Source organism: Impatiens glandulifera, chromosome 1 (assembly GCF_907164915.1).
Source record: "Impatiens glandulifera chromosome 1, dImpGla2.1, whole genome shotgun sequence".
NCBI classification, from domain to species: domain Eukaryota; kingdom Viridiplantae; phylum Streptophyta; class Magnoliopsida; order Ericales; family Balsaminaceae; genus Impatiens; species Impatiens glandulifera.
This window is the reverse complement of record NC_061862.1, coordinates 42123843-42142007: the sequence shown is the minus strand read 5'-3', so window position 1 is coordinate 42142007 and position 18165 is coordinate 42123843. Positions and strand designations below refer to the sequence as shown.

General features: G+C 31.7%; 3 protein-coding genes across 4 annotated transcripts; 2 read left to right on the top strand and 1 right to left on the bottom strand.

Annotated features, from left to right (window-relative positions):
• On the bottom strand, nt 1–2505 carry LOC124922784 (serine/threonine receptor-like kinase NFP). The gene is made up of 3 exons (XM_047463493.1): nt 1153–2505; nt 946–1073; nt 1–794 (listed from the first exon to the last, which is right to left on the bottom strand). The coding sequence occupies exons 1-3, from the start codon at nt 2239–2241 to the stop codon at nt 170–172; spliced, it is 1842 nt and encodes a 613-aa protein (XP_047319449.1). The 5' UTR covers nt 2242–2505; the 3' UTR covers nt 1–169.
• A 3343-nt stretch (nt 2506–5848) lies between these two features.
• Nucleotides 5849–8811, top strand: LOC124925805 (pentatricopeptide repeat-containing protein At1g62680, mitochondrial-like). Its single transcript, XM_047465914.1, has 3 exons — nt 5849–7755; nt 7869–8204; nt 8273–8811. Exons 1-3 carry the CDS (start codon nt 6151–6153, stop codon nt 8645–8647), a joined length of 2316 nt encoding a protein of 771 aa, XP_047321870.1. The 5' UTR covers nt 5849–6150; the 3' UTR covers nt 8648–8811.
• A 651-nt stretch (nt 8812–9462) lies between these two features.
• Nucleotides 9463–14149, top strand: LOC124922537 (acylamino-acid-releasing enzyme). Of its 2 annotated transcripts, none has more exons than XM_047463270.1 (18): nt 9463–9635; nt 9824–10005; nt 10087–10396; nt 10469–10690; nt 10789–11001; nt 11106–11162; nt 11263–11401; nt 11640–11791; nt 11882–11964; nt 12052–12170; nt 12260–12338; nt 12428–12605; nt 12679–12739; nt 12837–12959; nt 13095–13292; nt 13636–13704; nt 13792–13868; nt 13957–14149. In XM_047463270.1, exons 1-18 carry the CDS (start codon nt 9478–9480, stop codon nt 14018–14020), a joined length of 2484 nt encoding a protein of 827 aa, XP_047319226.1. In that variant the 5' UTR covers nt 9463–9477; the 3' UTR covers nt 14021–14149. The 2 variants fall into 2 exon arrangements, with proteins under 2 accessions (XP_047319226.1, XP_047319225.1); XM_047463269.1 differs by having other exon boundaries at nt 9803–10005.
• The last annotated feature ends 4016 nt before the right edge of the window (nt 14150–18165 follow it).

The window sequence follows — 18165 nt, the reverse complement described above, 5'->3', positions numbered from 1 at the left end:
CATGTTACATAAGTTGGAATTGGAGATCTTTGTAGGCTTGTCTTGATTTAACTTGGTACAAAGTTTTTCAATACCCACATATGAAAACAAGACTATTCAAAAACCAAAGACACTTTAACCAAATTAGGATTGTGAAAATAGAAGATAAACTATCATATAACTAGTGCTGCTATCTTGCATTTAGTGCCCGTGGAGATGGCCCATCCTCGGAGACATCAAAAAACATGTCTTCACTAGTCTTACACAAAGCATACACAATCTCCATCATGCTAGGTCTCTTGGAAGGTTCTTTCCTCAAACAAGCAATAGCAATAACAATCACATTCATAACATTCTCTATAGACCAATCACTTTGCTTCAAAATCGCGTCATCCATCCATTCACTCACCCTTTTTCTTCGCTCCTCTTCCTTCCCTTCCATCATCATGCCCGCCATCTTCCATAACATCGAGTTCCCTCCCTCACCCATCGCCGCCTCCTTTCCTGACACCAGCTCCGCCAGCACCACCCCAAACGAGAAGACATCGGTCTTTGTCGAGATCAAACCATCTTTCAAGTATTCTGGCGGTGCATACCCTTGTGTCGAATTCACATGCACGGTCAAAGCGTTGCAGCCTGACCGGGCCAGGCCGAAGTTGGCTATCTTGGCTCTCATATTGGAGTCTAAGAGGATATTGCTACTCTTTATATCCTTGTGGATCACTTGTGGCCTTGTATGTTCGTGGATGTATTGGAGACCATTAGCAACATCAATAGCAATTCTTAGCCTTGTTTTCCAACATAAGTTATGTCTCCTGAAATATTATATTAAGAGATTGCAATAACATCTACTTAAATACTTTTGTTGGGTCATGGTCATGAACTATGAGTCTCCACAATAAATTTGTAATTCAACTAACACATTTATAAAGTTTTCCAAACCGAAAAAAGAAAAGTTCTCTAGACCTGTTAGCCGAACCGTGCAGCCAAGAATGGAGTGAGCCATTCTCGACAAACTCGTGGACTATGTAGCAACCCGTCTCTTCAGGGTCCATGCAGAATCCTTCTATCCCCACCAGGTTTCCATGGTTCACCTTTTTAAAAGCAATTTACAAGTTAACTTTGTGGCGTATGATCACATTTCAAATAAACAAATGAATTTTTAATCCTTACCCTGTGCAAAATTTGCAGCTCTTCAAAGGCATTCCATCCCATTTTTTTAATGGAATAGAGAACTCCATCAATACATCCTTTGTAAACAGACCCTTGTATCAACAATCTACTGTCAAAACCATCGGTTGCTTCTCTTAATTCTTCAATTCTAAACATTTTACACTTGTCTAAGCATTGTGAAATATCCGCCATTAAATTTACTTCTTCCTCCTCCTTCATATTTATTCCTTTTACTCCCCTGATCAAATGATGAATCTCTTCATCGCTTGAACCCTTTCTTTTCTTCATAATCACAAACTCTCTGTAACCCCACAACCCAATAACTGAAGCTAACAAAAACCCAGTAATTCCCAGCCCAATTTCCAGTCCAATGATAGTACTTCTCTGTTTGTATGAACGAGAAGATTGATGAGCAAATATGGGTTGTGGTAGCCTCGGAAGACGTGAAACTGGAATGAAAATGGTATCAAACGGCTGCAATTCATCTCCATTAATATCCACTATCGATTTCGAGGTTGACCCAAATTTCAAAGCTAAAGAAGAAATCGAATCAGAAGGCTGAAACACATAACTGATAAGATAACTGTTTGGGTTCAGACACTTGCATAAGATTGGAAAGACAACAAGAGTGCCTATTTGAAGATCGGTCGGGATTAGATTTGGGTTAACAAGCTGAACAGATTGGTCGTTAGTGAGATTCTGGAAGTAGATTGTTGAACCTAAGAAAAAGGTGTCACCTTTCTTGATTTTGTAAGTGATGTTGGCATATGAAAGACTTGTATTGCCGGCGCCGCCATTGATTCTGTTGCAGGAACAAGCTATGGGAACAAAGAGGGGTTGGTTTGGAATCAGAGGTGTTGATGGAGATAAGATGTTGCTGGGATTGGCGATCATAACACGGCTTGTTGAGAAGAGGTCTCCAATGGAAGCTAGGTCTAGGAATTCAGTAGCCATGGCTCTGTAAAAAACGTAAGTTTGACATGGATAGTGAGATTCACTTGAGCTGCAGGTTTCTGCAGAGGGAATTTGAATGGAGTAAAGGAAGATGATGAGTGTTAGTGAAGAGATAGAGTCGAGTTTGATCTTCATTCTTGATTTTTTTTTTCTTTGTTTGTTTCTTCAAGAATTGGGTATAAGAAGATGATGATTGAAGAGTAATAGGAAATTAAAGATTCTATTTTGGTCTAGAATTGAAGATGCTTTGTTCTTATTTTGATGATCAATTTGCATAGATTATAGAACATGTTTCATTGTAGGTCCCGGTTTGAAGAATTTTGGTCAATCTGATTGCTATATGACAATAATTATGTTTTTTTTTAGCTGACGACAGTGTTTAGTTAGTTGGGGATTAAACAAAAACAGTTTAGTATGATATAGTATAAGATTTCAAAATGGTTATATAACACACTACAATTTTTTATATATAAAACCGAATATCAGCTCATAAACGCTAGACAGAATTATATATTTTTTTATAATAATATAAATTTTATATATTATATAAAAACATCATTTTATATAGAGACAAGGAACCTATTATTTTAAAAAAGAAAAATAATAAATTCAATGAAATATTCAAGGTGCTTTGTTCAAATAAAGGAATGAGAATAGGATTGAGATTGATAGATTGGTTCAAATAAAGGAATGAGAATAGGATTGAGATTGATAGATGTATGGAATGAGAATGGATATGATTGATAATGTAGTATTTGGTTAAGAGTTTTAAACATTTCCATTAGGAAAAAAACTCACTTAAACGTATGTACTTGTACAACTAGTTCACTTATACGTATGTACTAATAAAAGATCATTTAAACATATTTACTATCAAAAAATTGGTTCATTTAGCCTCTTTTAATAATTATGGTTAATTTTTATTTTTAAATTTATATATTTATTAATTAAATATTAATATATTTTCTCTCTCCTTCCTTTTCATTTATTATTTCATTTATTACTAATAAATGAACCATCTATTTTTATATTTTTTATAACTTTTTATTATTTCTATAGGAGTATTTATGATTGATTATTTTAATATTATTTTATACATATGAGCATTCATCATTAATTATTTTAACTCTATATTTCTTCTTCTTTTTTATATATTTTTTTATATTCACATTTTTTATTAATTATTTTAAAATTGTTTAATCTTAATAATTGAATATAACAATGAAAATTCTTTCAACAATAAAAATCCTTCAACACAAAAATAAATTAATTAAAAATTAAAAATTAAATAATAATAAAAACTCATTCATCAAACACTAAAAGAGTAATAATCAAATATTAGACAAAATAATTCATTTACTACTAATATAAGTCGTGAATAAAAATTAAATAAAAAATTATTAATTTCATTTTTATTTATATTAAACTAAATAAGAAAAATCTTTTTTCATTTTTATTATATTAAATTAAATAAAAAAAAATCTTCAAAAAATATTACAGTAAAACAAAAAATTCATAAATAAATTGCTAAATTAAAAAAAAAAGAATTTAAGAAATATGAGAAATAAAAAAATTAATAAAAAAAGAAAATAAAATATAAAAGAAAAATTAATATTAATATTAAAATAATAAAAAATTTAAGAATAAAATAATTTACCTAGATTAATTAATGAAAAAGAAAGAGAGAAAATATATTAATATTTAATTAATAAATATATAAATTTAAAAATAAAAGTTAACCAGGGTTACTAAAATAGGCTAAATGAGCCAATTTTTGATAATACATACATTTAAATGATTTTTTATTAGTACATACTTTAAGTTAAGTGAGCTAGTTGTACAAATACATACGTCTAAGTGAGCTTTTTTCTTTCCATTACCTTGATAATGTTTGGATTTATTAGAGAAAAATTATAAATATAATTTTGTTATTAAAATTATGATTAATTTTAATTTTAATTTTATTTTATTAAATTAAAAATATAGAATATTATTTTTTTATAACATAATTATTTAAAATATATAAAATATTTAAGTGACGTAATTTAATAAAATATAAACATTCTAATATTTTTTTCATATTAATTATATTTTCTCAAAACAAAAAATACTATAACAAATGTTAAGTGTTTCAATTTTTTACTAATTATAAATAAATAATTATCTATTAAATATAAAATATAAGACAAAGTCTTTCAAATATTATATACTTTAAATTAAATATAATATTTTATTTAATAATATATTATAACATGATATAATTTTTTTAATAATAATTTTTATTAAAATATTTCATTTTTCATTTTTCAATATTTTTTTATATAAAATTGTTATTTTATTTTTAGTTTTATATTTTAATTTATTTATTTTAATTATATAAAATTAATTATATTATTATTAGTTATTATAATTATTACTAAAATTTTATTTTAATTAATTTCTTAATATTATTTAAATAATTAAAATTATTTATTTATAAATAAATAAAATTTATTATTATATTAATTATAAAATAACGTATAATATAATTATAAAATATATATATGATATTATAATTATAAGAGAGAAAATAGAAGAGTGAAGATAATGGGAGAGAAAGTGTATCGCTGTGGAATGAGATTCATTCCTCCCAATTTAGAGAGGATTGGATGATTCCTGAGTATCCGGGAATCAAATCAATATCCTGTAATCAAAACCACCAACCAAACATCTCATTTTATTCCTTTTCCCATTACTGAGTACAAAAACTACTTAACAAGCATGTCCTCAATGAAAGTAAGTCAATGAATCAACGTGGCATGACATGTGGGTAGGAGAGAGAAAATTTTTAAATGTCCCGAAACGTTAATTTCGTCCCGGAACGTTAATTTCGGGTCCCAAAACGGCCATTTCGAGACAAATAAAATATTTAAAAATAATAATTTTTCTCGAAATAATTGTTTCGGAACCCAAAATAAATAGTTTTAGGACCCAAAATGAGTGGTTTCGGGACCCGAAACGGTCATTTCAGAAAGAAAAAAACGATTATTTCGAGAAGAAAAAAAATTCTTCCCGGAATGACCGTTTCGGGACCCGAAACCATTTTTGGAAAAAAAAATTATTATTTTTTTCTTCACGAAATGACCGTTGCGGGACCCGAAATGAGTGGGTTTCGGAACTCGAAATGAGCGCTTTCGGGATGTGGGGACAGTTGGCAGGCCACGTCGGTTTCGTGGACCTGCTCTCGTTGATTTTATCAATCCTCTTTAAAAAATATACATTTACTCTGTTTAAAAAATACTAAAAAAAAAGCACATGGGTTATCTCTAACCAAATTTCGGGTGATTAGCGTTAATGTGGTAGTATGACGGGATAATAAAAACTGATTTTAAAATCATGATCAAGGAAAAAATAGTAGACTCGTACGGGTATGTTTGATGTTTGGCTATTGAGATAAAACTTAGTTTTTATTCAAAAACTCTAACATCATATCATCGTATCAACTATTTAATCAATAATTTTATTAATTTAAATACTAAAATTATCTTATAATTTTATCCCCTTTAAACCATTATTTTCTCACCTAAACCATATTATATAAATTCAAAGAGTAAATTATTCTTCAAATTTTTAAAATTAATTTTTTATAAAAAAATAATAATTTAACAAGCATTTTTAAGAGAAACCTAAAAAACGCTTTCTTCATACAAGCCAAGTTAATTAAGAAAAGAATATTTGGAGAAATGCCTGGCTAGGGTTAGGGTTTACGAAGCAATTGGACAACGATTTCGATTCCTCACGACAAGCCAAGTTAATTAAGAAAAGAATATTTGGAGAAATGCCTGGCTAGGGTTAGGATTTACGAGGAATTGAACAACGATTTCGATCCAGCAACGAGTTATCTGCAGTAATTCGGTCGGAGACTCAGTTCTGGTGCCGAGTTAGGACGGCGGCGGCGACTGGAAAGAATGGCCTCTACCCGGTAAACGTCTCCGTTCACTGTTTTTTCACTCTCTGGGTAAAATCATTTTAAGAAATTAGTGATAGCTGTTTACTTGCGGTGAAATGATTATTAGAAAGCAACTTTGCAGTAATTGCTATCTCTTGTTTCGTCCTCACACCAAATGCTTATCTTCAGCAACCGTAGAATCGAGTTCCATTGACATAGAAACCCAAATTAGATCATTATGTGATAAATCCAGTCCCCGACTCGAAGATGCTTTGCTCCTCTTTAATCAAGCTGTTAAAATTCACGGCCTGCCTTCTGAATCAACGTGCAATTTTCTTTTAAAAACATTTTTACAGTCAAAGAAGTATAGCATGGTTATCTATGTCTACAATAAGATGAAGGGTATCCAAGCTTTTCGCAGTTTCTTTTCATTGAAAGTTCTGATCGAGATTTTCCAGCATTCTAATAAGCCCGATTTGGCTTTTGGAGTGTTGGGCACGATGGTGAAGTGTGGTTTTCAAGTTAACACATTTTGTATAAATGTTGTTTTAAATGGACTTTGTCGAAATGGTGATGCTTCAAGAGCTTTAAAGGTTTTCAATGAATGGTGCAGAGGGCCTGTATTGCCTGATGTGATTACTTTCAACACTCTTATGAACGGGCTTAGTAAAAATGATCGAATTGGAAAAGCAATGGATTTGTTTGATGAAATGAAGCTGAAGGGCCTCAATCCGGATGTTTTTACTTACATCATTCTTATGAACGGGCTTTGTAAAAAGGATCGAATGGGAGAAGCAATGAATTTGTTTGATGACATGAAGCTGAAGGGCCTCAATCCGGATGTTTCTACTTACAAAACTCTTATGAACGGGATTTGTAAAGAGGGTCGAATGGGAAAAGCAATGGATTTGTTTGATGACATGAAGCTGCAGGGCCTCTATCCGGATGTTTATACTTGCAACACTCTTATGAACGGGTTTTGTAAAGAGGATCAAATGGGAGAAGCAATGGATTTGTTTGATGACATGAAGCTGAAGGGCCTTAATCCAAATGTTTTTACTTACACCATTCTTATGAACGGGCTTTGTAAAATGGATCGAATGGGAGAAGCAATGGATTTGTTTGATGACATGAAGCTGAAGGGTCTCAATCCAAATGTTTTTACTTACACCATTCTTATGAACGGGCTTTGTAAAGAGGGTCGAATGGAAGAAGCAATGGATTTGTTTGATGACATGAAACTGAAGGGTCTCAATCCGAATGTTTTTACTTACACCATTCTTGTGAACGGGCTTTGTAAAAAGGGTCAAATGGGAGAAGCAATGGATTTGTTTGATGACATGAAGCTGAAGGGCCTCGATCCGGATGCTGTTACTCACGGTGCACTTGTCAATGGACTTTGCAAAGCTGGGAATTTCGACGAGGGAAAGAAACATTACGAGAAGATGTTGGAAAAAGGAGTTGAACCGCACAAATTCATTTATTCAAGTTTGTTACAGTATCTTTGCAAAACAAGGCGATGGGAGGCAGCTAGTGAGTTATTCAATGTTATGTCAGACCGAGGAATAAAACAGGATCTGGTAATCTGCAACGTTTTAATCGATGGGCATTGTAGAGATGGAAGGCCCATGGAAGCTATGCGGTTAGTAGACTTAATGGCGGAGAATGGTGAAGAGGCAGACATAATAACATATAATTCACTAATGGATTTTGTAAATCTGGTATGGTTACCGAAGCTTTAAGAGTCTTTGAAACAATGACTAAAGGGAGTAATAATAAACACGACATTGTTTCTTACAATTCATTAGCTTGGGGGCTTTGTGAGAATGGGAAGGTTGATGAGGCGATGGAGTTAGTATCCTTGATGTTGAAAGACGAGAATCGTGTAGAGCCAGATCATCAATTGTTAGCAGCTTTAATTCACGGGCTTTGTAAAGAAGGTCGTCTACAAGAAGCGATGGAGATTCATCGTGAAATGAACACGAGAGAAATATTTCCTTTTAATATACTAATACATGCTCATTTGAAGAAAGGAGATGTTGGTGAAGGAATGAAGTTATTGAAGACCAGGCTTGAAATGGGATTAGTTCTGGATTCACACACTTATTCAGTTTTGATAAATGGATTCTTCCAATTGAGAATGATGAACATTGCGAAAGGTCTTTTGACGGTTCGTGGAATTCTACTTGAAACTTATCATTACAACATGTTACTAGCAACTCTCTGCAATGAAGGTAGTTTGGAGGAGGCAAAGGGTTTATTACCATAGACAGTAAACCAGATGTTGCATCTTTTAATACCATAATTCATGGAACTATAAGAGCGAATGATCTACAATCGGCAAAACAATTCTTCGAGGAAATGCTTCAAATGGGCGTGGAACCTGATGTTGTGACCTTTTCAACCCTTGTAAATGGATTTATGAAATTAGTACATTGGCAGGCGGGAAAAGACACCTTCGAGAGGATGGTAGCTTGCGGTTATGGTCCTACTGCTGCTGTATACGATTCTTTACTAAACGGTTTCCTTGCGATGGGTGAAAAGGAAGAAATAATTGGTTTGCTTAGACGGATGGCAGCTGAGGGGTTTCGTCTTAAACGAAGAAATTACTGATACGATTGTGAAATGTTTGTATCTTTTTTCTGAACATGATAATGTTGAAAATATCTTGCCTAGTTTTCAACAGGAGATTTCTAAGGTGGTTTGAGAATAAAATAGAAGAATTGTATTGAATGAAATTATGAAAGTGCCAATAGGTTTAGAATTGAAATTGCCAATAGGTTTATATTGGACACTTTAATTTTGAAATTGAAATGTAGACATATTTGAGAATTCTATAACACTCAAGGTTAAAACAAAATAAAATCATTATTAGTTAGTTAATGATATTTTAGATTTTTGTTCATAACAACAATTTAAACTTTTTTTACTTTTTTTAAGTCTTGGTGATGAGAAAGAATGTACTAGCCAACATTGGACTTGATTTCGGGAGAGGGGATGGATAGTCTAGTTCATAAGAGGCAAGAAAATCATGAATACAATTGTCACGTTATACTATCACGTCATGAGGTAAATGTCTAATTTTTAAAATATTTTTTACTAAAGTGTCTTTTATGATATTTTTTAAAAATAATACGATAAAATTCCTGCAATGCATCGTTTATATATATATTCTTCAGAAATAATACGATAAAATTATATAAAAGGGCATTGCATATCGTATTATTTTTGAAGAATATATATAAACAATGTGTTGCAGGGATTCTCTGAAATTGAATAAGATGAATGATGGTAAAAATAATCTCCGAAATAGATATTTGTAAATGCGTTCTCCATAGTTCTTCAATATTGTAAAACTTTTTAAGGGACGTTTTCATCTTAGAATATAAATACAGGACACATTTGATATTTCTTCCGTTAGTGAAAAAGATAACATTTTTCAGATGGGCAGTAGGTTTGTCACTCCCACAAGTCAGTGCTTCGTGAAATCGATTCGTCCCCAGTTCGCTTTAATACCTCATAGTCAACGATTCAATTTCAAGCACTTTGGAGTGACGACTACTCTTTCCTTCTTTCGCCGCAATCCCTTCAGCTCTCAACGGTCTGTGTTAATTATTCAGTCGACCATTGGGTTTCTGTTCTTCTGATTCTATTCTGCTTTTAATTTTGGATATTAATTCTACATGTCATCAAGCTAAATCTTTGGATATAATATTGTAGAATCTACTCTGACTCAACCTGGGTCTATGTTTTCTTTACTTATTTCAGCTACTTGCTTTCTTGTTCTAGCGCACAATCAAAATCTGGTTTTACTATGGATGCCTCTAGAAAAGCCCCTGTACAAGAAACTTCAATTGGGTTAGATGAAACTACAAAAGAAGAAGAAGAATATACATCTCTTTCTAAATTACTCCAAGAGTTTGTAAATATCTCCATTGTTGATAAGGCCTGGACTTTCAAGCCTTCCAATGGTATGAATTGTTTTTGGTTATCTACAGTTTAGCTTCCTTAAAGCAGGCATGTTAATCTCTGTAATATCCCATCTTATGCAGGAAAACATTCTCAAGCTATGTTTTCAGTTAACCAACCAAATCTATTGGCTAATAAGAAAAGACGATATCTCATATCCAGTCATATTTTTAATGATAGCAATGGCACAACAAGCTTTCAGTTTTCCCCCTTTCCTATAGAAATGACTGGGGTCTCTACATTGGTTCCCTCGCCATCTGGTTCAAAGGTTTTAGTTATTAGGAATTCTGAAAATGAATCTCCTGCCAAATTTGAGGTTTGGAGTCAATCTCAAGTGGAAAAGGAATTTCAAATCCCTCAATCTGTTCATGGTTCTGTATATACAGATGGATGGTAATCCACATTCCTTAATTTTTATACATTTTTTGTTTGATTGTTTGCTCAACAATCGTAAAATATCAACAGGTTTGAGGGAATTTCCTGGAACTCTAGTGAAACTATGGTTGCTTATGTTGCTGAGGAACCAGTTCCCTCAAAGCCAACTTTTGATGCTTTTGGTTATAAGAAGGAAACTTCAACAATAAAGGACTTTGGTAGCTGGAAAGGTCAAGGTGATTGGGAGGAGGATTGGGGGGAAACATATGCTGGTAAAAGGCAGCCTGCACTATTTGTTATTGACATTAGCAGGTGCTTGCTTTCATGAAGAACATAATGAATGAATACCTTCTTTTAAATGATCTTCTTTATTTAAATACCTTTCAATATATATATATATATCCATGCAGTGGTGAGATTCGTGCAGTTGATGGCATCTCCAAGTCGCTTAGTGTTGGGCAAGTTATTTGGGCTCCACCAAACAATGGCTTGCAAGAAACTTTAGTCTTTGTAGGGTGGTCATCAGAGCCGAGAAAACTTGGTATTAAGTATTGCTTCTGCAGGGCTTGTTCATTATATGCAGTCAGGTTCCCTTTTAGTGGATCAGAAGCTGACAAACCGTCGTAAATACATTTCTTACCTTTTCCTATTAGTTGAGATTGAAAAAAGTGATTTTTAGGGAGAGGCACTGAACTAGTTTTTCTTTTTTTTGATTTTGTGTTGAAAGGGCTGAAGTGATAAATCTGACCCAAAGCATAAGTAGTGCATGCATCCCACATTTCAGGTTTGTCGAAGAAATTTTGTAGGAATGTTTTTAGAGAGGATAGCTCTTGAATATTCATTGATCAATTATCTATTGGTTTTCTACATTTACTTATTTTCAGCCCAGATGGAAAGTCTCTTGTATTTTTATCTGCAAAAACTTCTGTAGACACTGGAGCACATCGCGCGACAGATTCGCTTTATAAAATTGATTGGCCTTGTGATGGGAAGCTAGATTCATCCTTAGAACTTGTTAATGTGGTGAGGTCTTCTTTTGCCATCTTAGTTTCAAAGTTTGATCTTGGGTTATTTCATTATATAAAAAAATCTTTAGAGTAATTTAACCCAATTAATCCACTTTACATCAAACAAGAATTTTGAATTCATAACCCAAGATCAACAAGCTTTCTCTTCTCATGAACAAGGGATAAGTTCTTGAATCCTCTGCTTCTACTGATTCTCTTCTCTTCCTTTTTGCAATTTTCTGCAATCTTTTTAGGTTCCTGTTGTGATGTGCCCTGAGGACGATAGCTTCCCTGGGCTATACGATACCGTCATCTCGAGTAATCCATGGCTTTCGGATGGATCCACAATGATTGTAACTTCTGCCTGGCGTAGCGATGAAGCAATCATTGCTGTTAACGTGTTGAGGTATGAACATGAACAGTTTAGGGGGTAAATATGCTGTTTATTTTTCTTATGTTGTCATTTTTTTATAATATTTACTTATAATATCTATAGTGGGGATGTAACTCGAGTTAGTCCTGATGATACACATTTTTCCTGGAAAGTTCTTGCCCTGGACGGTGACAATATTATTGCTGGTTGGTGCTTACTCGTTCTTACGTCATACTGAATATATTTTCAGAAATGCTGTAGAACAATGCTAATATATATTTTATTTTTTCCAGTTTGTAGCAGCCTAATAAATGTTCCTCAAATAAAGTATGGGCGACCTCTTAAAAGTTTGGATTTTTCTGCATGGAGCTGGGATGATATTTCCAGCCCATTCTCAAAGGGTTCTGAGAAGGTTTCCTCTTCACTTTTATATGAACCAATTCATGTATGAATTTCTCTCTAGATGAGATTTATATTGTTTGCCTTATCAATCATATTAAGGTGATGGCTTTGCTGGCTGCTCGCCAGTTTAGCGTAATGAAGATTCCAGTCCCTAATGGTTCTGAGAATTTAAGTAGAGGTTCTCTATTGCCTAAACTCTTTTATTCATACTGTTTTCCCTTTTTTATGCACTAATCTGCCAATATTTGGTGGGTTTTGAAATTTTAGGTGCTAACAAGCCTTTTGAGGCCATGTTTGTTTCCTCCAAGACCAACAAACCGGGTTCTTGTGATCCTGTAATTGTAGTGCTCCACGGGGGCCCTCACACTGTCTATTTATCAGCCTTCTCAAAATCCTTGGCATTTCTCTCTTCAATTGGTTATAGCTTGCTGATTGTAAACTACCGGTAATACTATTATGCGTGTTTTTTATATATCTGATTTTATTTCAAACATCTTGATCTGAAATTTGAATTTCAGAGGTTCATTGGGATTTGGTGAGGAGGCATTACTATCGCTTCCTGGAAAAGTTGGGTCTCAGGTGATTATTCTGCTGCGATGGATCTTCAGATGATCTATCCAATTCCAGCCCATCAAGCTGAGTGCTATCTTGTAATTTTCTTTTTCAAACTTTGCAGGATGTGAATGATGTACTCGCTGCAATTGATCATGTCATCAAGAAGGGATTGATAGATCCATCAAGAATAGCTGTTCTTGGCGGTTCCCATGGTGGCTTTTTGACAACCCACTTGATTGGTCAGGTGAAGTAAAGACAGAATGAAGATTCCAAATAGATGCATTATGTTTATTCTTTTAAAAGTTGTATGGTAAAGACTTCTGAGTAAGTTAGGATCTTAATAATAATAATAATAATTATATATTGTTTGTTAAAGCAGGCACCAGAGAAGTTTGCTGCAGCAGCTGCGAGAAATCCTGTTTGTAACCTTGCTCTGATGACCGGGACAACTGATATACCCGATTGGTGTTTCGTTGAAAGCCTTGGAGTAGATGGAAAATCTAACTTCACTGAATCGCCTTCATCCGAGCACCTCTCTCTTTTCTTGAGCAAATCTCCTATCTCACATATAGCAAAGGTTAACTAACCAACCCACCTTTTGATTCATATAATGGATAGACTATTTGTGTACAAGAGCTTGATTGATGTGTCATATGTTTGAGTTAAATGTGCCTAAATGCTATCATCTATAAAGAAGAGAGTTTACTTGGGTTGTGTTCAACAAAGCTGAAATTATGTGTTGAATGTGGCATACTTAATTTTTGATAAATTTTGAGAGGTTAAAGTGATGTTTGTAGGCTCCCTTACTAAATTATCGAGTAAAGCCAGAATTTAGATTAAGTTATAGATGTGTTATCAAACACTTGCTTGATTTTGTTCTATTTCTTGTAATGTGTGGTCATATGGCTCCTATTTTGTAGGTGAAAACACCCACAATCTTTCTCCTAGGTGCGAAAGATCGTCGTGTTCCAGTCTCCAATGGAATCCAAGTAAAAATGCTTTATTTGCTTTCTCCATCACCATAATTACTTAGTTGAAACAAGAAGCTTATGATTCTTATTTCTCAACTTGTTTAGTATGCTCGGGCCCTAAAGGAGAGAGGCGTGGAGGTGAAAGTGATCTTGTTCCCCGAGGATACTCACGGTATCGAGAGGTAAACGAGATAATTTTCTTCCTTTTTTGGGCATGAAATCTGATAATATGACCTAAATCATATGTATTTTCTTCTCATGATGATGCAGGCCACAATCTGACTTTGAAAGCTTCCTGAATATTGGGGCATGGTTCAAGAAGTACTGTAAATAGAGAATCATTTGAAATAAAGATGAAACAATAAAACTAGAATTGGGTATTATTGAAATAAATGCTGAATATCTACATTTTTAAGTTATTGAAATTTTGTTATGCTGCAATAAATAAATTTGTTTTTTTTCTAAAGGATTAAATCATTTTTATTAATTTATAAATGCTCAAACTAAGGTGACAGAGACCACAACTCAAAAAGAGAATTATTAGAACCTAAGGTTGAATTAGTATATCAAATTATGTAAAAACATGTATTTTAATTTTGTAAAGAAAATGTAGTTTGAATTTAAGTTTGGATGATTAAAGAAATTTGAGTTGAAAATATGAAATTTTTGTTTTTAAATGGAAATTAGAAGTCTTTTGTGTGGGGTTGTGTAGGTAACACGTCCCAAGTTGAAACCTAGAGGATTAGGTGATAATCCGTGAGTTTAAGTGACCTAAAAGATGCTAACTTGACCTACTAAACTCTTATTTTGAATTGTTTAAGATGGAATTAGAGAGTGAGAATTGAAAAGGATAATCTTAAAATCTAATAATAAAGTTAAAGTAAACGAGAATAAGTCGTGGTTGCGTAATAAGTTCTTACAATAGTTTTAACGAATAAACAAATTAGTGATAATAGAAAGCCAAAATTTGGTATCATTAATGATGTCGGGAATGATGTAACAATACATTGACATTAAAAATGAAATTTGTCTATCCTATTAGATTTAAGTTCAATCACGTGTTGACACATCATTCTCGACATCATTAATGACATCAAATTTCCGTTCTCTATCTTCCCTCGCAATAAATATAGGTTGGAACAATTAAGTGTATCAAACAAATTCAAACAAGTTGAATATTATCAAACTTATTTAATGGATTATCAAATAAACTGAAAAAGACTGTCCCTAAATAATAATTGCATTAATTTTTAAAAATCATAATGTGAAAAGATTTCATGATCTACCACATATACTTATTAAAATTTGAATTGAGGTGTGCAAAAATTAATGAAAAATATCATTATTAAACAAATAATAATAAGTAATGAAATCAAATTTCACCAACTAATTATAAAGAATCTCCTCTTAAACCAAACAAAGTCTAATAATATTATCTTGGTCAATAAAAATTAAGTAATATAGTCCACTAATTAAGTCATTGATCAAGTTGCAGTAATACGAGGTCAATCAAGGATTCATACATAGTTCATTGACTTCAAGATTATGATTTATTTTATTTTTTCAACTTGTGCTTAGCGTGTCATTGTTATCTGGGAAACTGTTTCTTTCATTAAATAATAATACAGCATTGTCAATTTATACACCTAACTAATTATTATTGCCACTCATTTTATATCCAATTTATTAATTAATTTTGTAGGGCATTGGAAAGGCATCAATTGGAGAGTACTCGTGGTTTAAGGAGGGCTATGAGATGTAGTTTTGTATCTGACTTTATTAGAGTTACTTGCTTTTGGGGAATGTATTCATGTGTATTAATGTGAGTGTAATTAGACATGATTTCCATTCATTATAGTGGAAAGATATTGGCTATTCTAATGTTAATAATGTTTAATAAAAGCACACATTGGGAATAATCGATGAAAAACTTATAAATTTATCCCCTCTTCTAGTCTAACGGTAATAAGATGTGGATAACTCCAGTCTCTCTAAAGTATTGAGTTTGAGTCAGTCAGTCAATAAGTTCTGTGTCTGGTTAAATTATTAAGTATGTTTGCGGACTATATATTTAACTCGCGGGGATTAGTAGCATTCCAAAAGAGAAGCGGAACCCAACGTTTTTAAAAAAAAAAAACCTTAATTCAAAATGTCATTTTCAATGTTTGATGGTGTTCTATTAGATAACTTGCTTATGAGTAAGGATATCACTTATATAGTAAAGTGGTGTACTTTTGTTGAGATTTTGCCTTTTAATGTTACTTAATTATCATTTTGTGGGCAAAATTGGGGTTTGTTAAGTAGTAACCTAAACCTAATTAGGTGATGCCTAATTTAGTTCAAGATTTTTTTTTTGTTGTTTGGCCATATGGATATCTATGGTAGAGAAGAGATTTCAATTCTGATTTTTTTTTTGTTTGTTTTTTTTTTGGGATTTAGAAAGCTAGCTAAATAATGAATGTATTTGATAGATTTATGTTTGAGACATGAACATGAAGATGGTTGGCTTTATTATTATTGAGATGAAATTATTATCTAGAAATGATTGCTTTATTTTTTTTATGTAGCATGTTCCTAATCAATTATATATATATATATGCATGCATCTATAGAACTTGTTGTCCGAATCTGCTTGTCTGGTTTCATCTTAAGGAACCATCACAATAATATTATAATTTTTATTTGCAGATTCTCATTGTCTCAATTATTTATTTGAGATTAAATTTATCTAATATTCTCATATCTTAATTTATTTTAATATATTGGTCTTTCCATTTAATCTAACTTCTCTAGGCTAAACCAAAATTCTGAATTATATTTTATTTAATTAAGAAGACATTTGCACATTATTGTTGTATTTATTATATTATTATTATTATTATTTTTGGCTAAACCATGAGTGAGTATTTGAAAAAGAAAATAGATGTGTCATTTATTTGGCCAGCAATTTTTTAAAGTGGGTGTGGGTGGTCCCATAATTTTTCAGATATGATATCTGTCTAGTGCTCTTTTGATTCAGTTTTATTAACACTAAGTATGTTGTATGAATAATTTGTTACCATGTTTATTGACAAATAAATAAAATTAACAAATAAGCTAAAAAAAAATATTATAGAAATAAGAAAAATAAGTTTGAACAATTAAGTATATCGAACTAGCTCAACGTTAGTGATTCAAATAAGTTGTATAATAAACCGTAAATAAGTTGAATACATTATTCTTAAAATGTAACCCAATTTGTAAAAACAGCCTAATCAATTAGGCTTAAATGTTTGTTAGGAAAATAATTCATTATAAAAGCAGTTGAATCAATGTTTCAACAATTTTGACAAATAAATGGAGGGAATTAAACCTATTATAAGCACTAAAATAATAGTACAAACTATAAAGTTAGACTCTTTATGGTTATTTTTCTAACAAGTGCTTGTATAATTATATGTGAGTTGGAATTATTTTTAAATAACTCATTAATTTAATTTTTTATTTTATCAAATTTAATATAATAATCAATAAAAAATTATTCTTTTTATAAGATTTTAAAATAAATAATAAGAACTATAATAATCTATTGTATTGGTATGTGTTGACTGTAAAAATTTAGGATTTAATTTTACAAATATTAAAAAGAATTGGACATCTCTTGTTTTCAATTAATTTTAAAAAAAAGTTCTATGTATAATAAAATAAGGATAAAAATCAAATAAGAACGTGACGGAGAAAGAAAACAATCAAAAATTAAAAATAAAAATGAAAAAACGTTACTCAATAAGTTATTGAGTCTGTAAGTATTCGAGAAGAACGATTAACTTCCCGACAAACTCTACCGTCTTTCTGAAATTAATCTCAGAAATTATCATTATAATATCATTATAAAAGATACGCATCGAACGATTACGATCAGCGAAAGTTCGACGATCTTTTTCTAACTAGATAATATAAAAACAAAATGGAATGATAACCAAATTATATAAATATGTCATATTAGTCGCATCAATCAAAATTTTAAAACATTGCCTGACTTCTAGGCACCACAGTTCAAAATATTTTCAATTAATTTCATCAAATTTCTTAAATAATTATGATATTTAATTAAATTTAAATCTTACAAAAGGTGGAAAGTTGCTTTCATTAAAGCACTATTGTCAAAGTGAGGGGGCAATTTGCCTTTACATATAATATACTGGTGGGACCCACTCTCACTAAATTTGCACAGGACCCGTAAAAGGAAACTTTATCATTGACCCCACCATATATGTCATTATGTGAATACTCAATACCAATATTAATTAATTATTTATTTAATTAATATACTCTTTAAAACTTTAATAATGAAATGTATTGTTAATATTATCTGTTTTTATCACTTCTAACTATAAATTTCTTAAATACAAAAATAATAATAATAATAATGTCACAATATTATTAAAAAAAAATAAAATAAAGGATACAAAAGGGGAGATATGGTTACCGGCCATAAAG

Bases quoted from the DNA above. Each gene is read 5' to 3' on its own strand.
- LOC124922784 (XM_047463493.1), bottom strand. From the start codon at position 2,241: ATGAAGATCAAACTCGACTCTATCTCTTCACTAACACTCATCATCTTC. The intron at 1,074-1,152 runs GTAAGGATTAAA...GCTTTTAAAAAG, and splicing joins AGCTGCAAATTTTGCACAGG to GTGAACCATGGAAACCTGGT. The intron at 795-945 runs GTCTAGAGAACT...ATAATATTTCAG, and splicing joins CTGCACGGTTCGGCTAACAG to GAGACATAACTTATGTTGGA.
- LOC124925805 (XM_047465914.1), top strand. From the start codon at position 6,151: ATGATTATTAGAAAGCAACTTTGCAGTAATTGCTATCTCTTGTTTCGT. The intron at 7,756-7,868 runs GTATGGTTACCG...GAGAATGGGAAG, and splicing joins TAATGGATTTTGTAAATCTG to GTTGATGAGGCGATGGAGTT. The intron at 8,205-8,272 runs GTTCGTGGAATT...CAATGAAGGTAG, and splicing joins TTGCGAAAGGTCTTTTGACG to TTTGGAGGAGGCAAAGGGTT.
- LOC124922537 (XM_047463269.1), top strand. From the start codon at position 9,478: ATGGGCAGTAGGTTTGTCACTCCCACAAGTCAGTGCTTCGTGAAATCG. The intron at 10,006-10,086 runs GTATGAATTGTT...CATCTTATGCAG, and splicing joins GACTTTCAAGCCTTCCAATG to GAAAACATTCTCAAGCTATG. The intron at 11,163-11,262 runs GTTTGTCGAAGA...ACTTATTTTCAG, and splicing joins GCATGCATCCCACATTTCAG to CCCAGATGGAAAGTCTCTTG.